This window comes from Empidonax traillii, unplaced genomic scaffold (assembly GCF_003031625.1).
Source record: "Empidonax traillii isolate 1590-97213 ecotype Southwest subspecies unplaced genomic scaffold, ASM303162v1 scaffold565:size409173, whole genome shotgun sequence".
Lineage (NCBI taxonomy): Eukaryota > Metazoa > Chordata > Aves > Passeriformes > Tyrannidae > Empidonax > Empidonax traillii.
The window spans coordinates 342,303-345,017 of NW_020955758.1; the positions used below are offsets into that span (position 1 = coordinate 342,303).

Consider the following 2,715-nt stretch of genomic DNA (forward strand, 5'->3'; position numbering starts at 1 on the left):
CCTGAGGCCGAAGAGGTGCAGGGGAGAGCAGGAGTAGGGAAAACTCACCAAATTTGTGGTCTGAAATGTTCTCTCATAGGCAGACGGGTGGAAGGGAGGCACCTGAAGGGATTCAGCCAGGCTGAGGGCTGGCCGCCGGCACCGAGCCCGGGGATCTGAACCAGAGGAGCTGGAGCAGCGGAAGGCAGGGGAGAGGCCAAGGGCACGGGCTCTGCTCGGCTGAAGGAGCGCAGGGGCCTGCCGGCACGGGCCTTCCCTGCACCCGCCTTCCTCCCGATGGACCAGGCACGATGGGAGAGGCGAAACCTTTTATTAACAGTCGCCGTGGCCAGTCACACACTCGTCTCGATGAGCCACGGCCACGAGTACGGCGGCGGCTCGGTGTCCTCAGCGGCGGGGAACGCCGGCGGTGCCGCCCGTGTCCCCGATCCCGCCGTGCCGCCCCGGAGATGCTGCTCCGGCTCGGAGCAGCATCCATCCCCGGGAACCCGCCGGGCACCGCGCTCGGACCGTCCCGCCCGGCAAGGGCACCGCAACGCCCCGCGCAGAGCCCCGAGCGCCCTCCGGAACGGGGGGAGCCGCTGCCGACCAGCCTCGGGAGCAGAGCAGAGCTCTGTGGTGGAGAGGGCTGAGCTGAGCGTTGAGGGGCTGCGCGGGACCGGGGACTCGATCTGTGTCTCCTGGTCGATGAGCTGAGGAGCAGATGAAGTCTCCTCTTCTTGTGCTGGAGTTTCAGTCTGTGTCTCCCGGTCAACCAAGAGGGGAGCAGCTGAAGTTTGCTCCTCTGTCTGTGTCTCCTGCTCAGCGCGTTGAGGAACACCTGAATCCACCCCTTGCTGGGGGATCTCGGGGTGGGTTTCCTGCTCAGCGTGTTGAGGAACAGCTGAATCTCCCCGTTGTGCTGGGGTCTCAGGCTGGGTTTCCTGCTTGCCACAGTGAGAGACCTCTCGCCGTGGGCCGGGGGATGATTTCGCCTTGTAGGCGTGAAAGGGGAGAGGGGGATTGGCAGGGCTGGCCTGGCTCCTCCCAGCAGCTGCTGCTGGGAGGGGGATGCGGGAGATATTGTGTCCGCAGCGCTGAGGCACAAGGGGAGCTTCATCCGACCATCCGTGGTCCTTGTCCTGCTGCTGGGGCTCCGGCTCCGCCACCCCACTGCAGGCCCAGCAGCTCTTGACCCGCCGGCGCTGGCTGCGGGCGGCGGTGCTGCTGGCCGGGAGCAGGGGACGGCCGGGACAGGTCCTGCACCACTGCGGCCCTTGGCCCCGCGCCCCCTCGGCCAGGATGGAAGGGCTCCTGGTGCTCCTGGAGCTCAGCGTGTCCTCACGGAGGGGCTGTCCCTGGCTGTCCTGAGGCTGCCGCTGGTGCGGGCGGGAGGACGGGAATGGAGGCGGCTGCTTTGGCACAGCGTTGGCACGACTGGCACCATCCCACCTCTGGCCTCTGCCCCCTGCCCTGTCTCTCAGCTGGTGCCCCTCTTTGGGGCGCGGGTTGGTGTTCTTCTTCTCCATGGTTCCTTCCCTGCAGGTGAGAGAAGGAAAAGAGAGCTGTTGCCCCCCGAGCAAGGTGTTCTGCTCTGCTGGAGTGGGCACCCCGGGGGGGTCCTTAGGTACCCCATGGGCAGGGCAGGGCCCTGCAGTGTCACAGGGGCCCCTTCCTTCATGCCACAAGGCCCTGCAATGTCACAATGGATCCTTGGTGTCATCAGGCCCCACTGGGTCACAGTGGCCCCATGGCTCTCCGAGCCCCTGCATCACTCAGGGCAGTTGCCAGGTGTGTTGGGTGTGCATGGCCAGCTTTTGGTAGAGGGGTGGGAGCAAACTGCAGTGAGAAGCTTCTCCTGTGTCTGTAGGAGGCAGTTCCAGCAGCTCCAGGACAGACCCTCCACTGGACAAGGCTGAGCCCATCAGAGATGGCAGTGATACCTCGGGGATAAGGGATTTAAGGATGAAGAAAAAGTTACTGCATAGATGGAATTGGGTCCCGAGAAGTGTGGAGTGTGCATATGGGAGAGGAGCAGCCCTGCAGACCCCCAGGGCAGTGCAGGAGGTGCTCCAAGCACCAAAGGCGAGGTTCTCACGGCTGCTCTTGGCACCTTTTGGGAGACCAGCAGCACTAACTTGCTGCTGACACCACCCCGGTGGTGGAATGTTCGGTTCAGGCCCAGGGAGCTCTTTGGCTCCTCCAGGTTTGCCAGGGCTCCTGCGGGATGTAGGTGTCATGAGGTGGCTGCTCTGTGGGACAGTGTGGCTCCACCCCTGCCCTTCCCAGCCCTGTCCTCAGAGCCCAAGTGGCACCTGGTGCCAGCTCTTGTCACACCTGTATTCCCTCACCCAGGTAACCTGTGCATGGGGGCCAGCAGTGACACCTCAGGCATAGTGGGGAGGGGATCACCAGCCGGGAGAGACACCCTGGGGAAGGATCCCAACGGTAGCAGCTTTCCCAGCAGGCTCTCCAAGCTCGTTGCTGTGGGCAAAGCCAGCTGTGGGGAGACAGGGTGTGGGCTGGGGCTGTCCAGCTGCAGGCACCAGCTGGGAGCTGCAGCACTTGAGGCACGGGAGGGGCTGAAGCCCTGCCCACTCCCAGCTGGGAATCACTGCAGGGAAAGAGGAAGCTCTGCAGGTTTCTCCAAGGTTGATACAAGGGATAATTGAGCCCAGTGGGCAGCACAGTCCCCTTTCCTCACTGGCCAGGCAGCGGTGCAGGAAGAAGCAGGTG

The 2,715-nt window shown here is 64.2% G+C and overlaps 1 protein-coding gene across 1 annotated transcript; it reads right to left on the reverse strand.

The window, feature by feature from the left end:
• Positions 1–291: 291 nt before the first annotated feature.
• Positions 292–1,632, reverse strand: LOC114064657. Its single transcript, XM_027897891.1, has 2 exons — positions 1,292–1,632; positions 292–1,252 (listed from the first exon to the last, which is right to left on the reverse strand). Exons 1-2 carry the CDS (start codon positions 1,506–1,508, stop codon positions 333–335), a joined length of 1,137 nt encoding a protein of 378 aa, XP_027753692.1. The 5' UTR covers positions 1,509–1,632; the 3' UTR covers positions 292–332.
• Positions 1,633–2,715: the final 1,083 nt, after the last annotated feature.

Coding starts and splice junctions, on each gene's coding strand:
- LOC114064657 (XM_027897891.1), bottom strand. CDS start 1,508: ATGGAGAAGAAGAACACCAACCCGCGCCCCAAAGAGGGGCACCAGCTG. Junction 1,253..1,291: donor GAGCTCCAGGAGCACCAGGA/GCCCTTCCATCC, acceptor GGGGCCAAGGGC/CGCAGTGGTGCAGGACCTGT.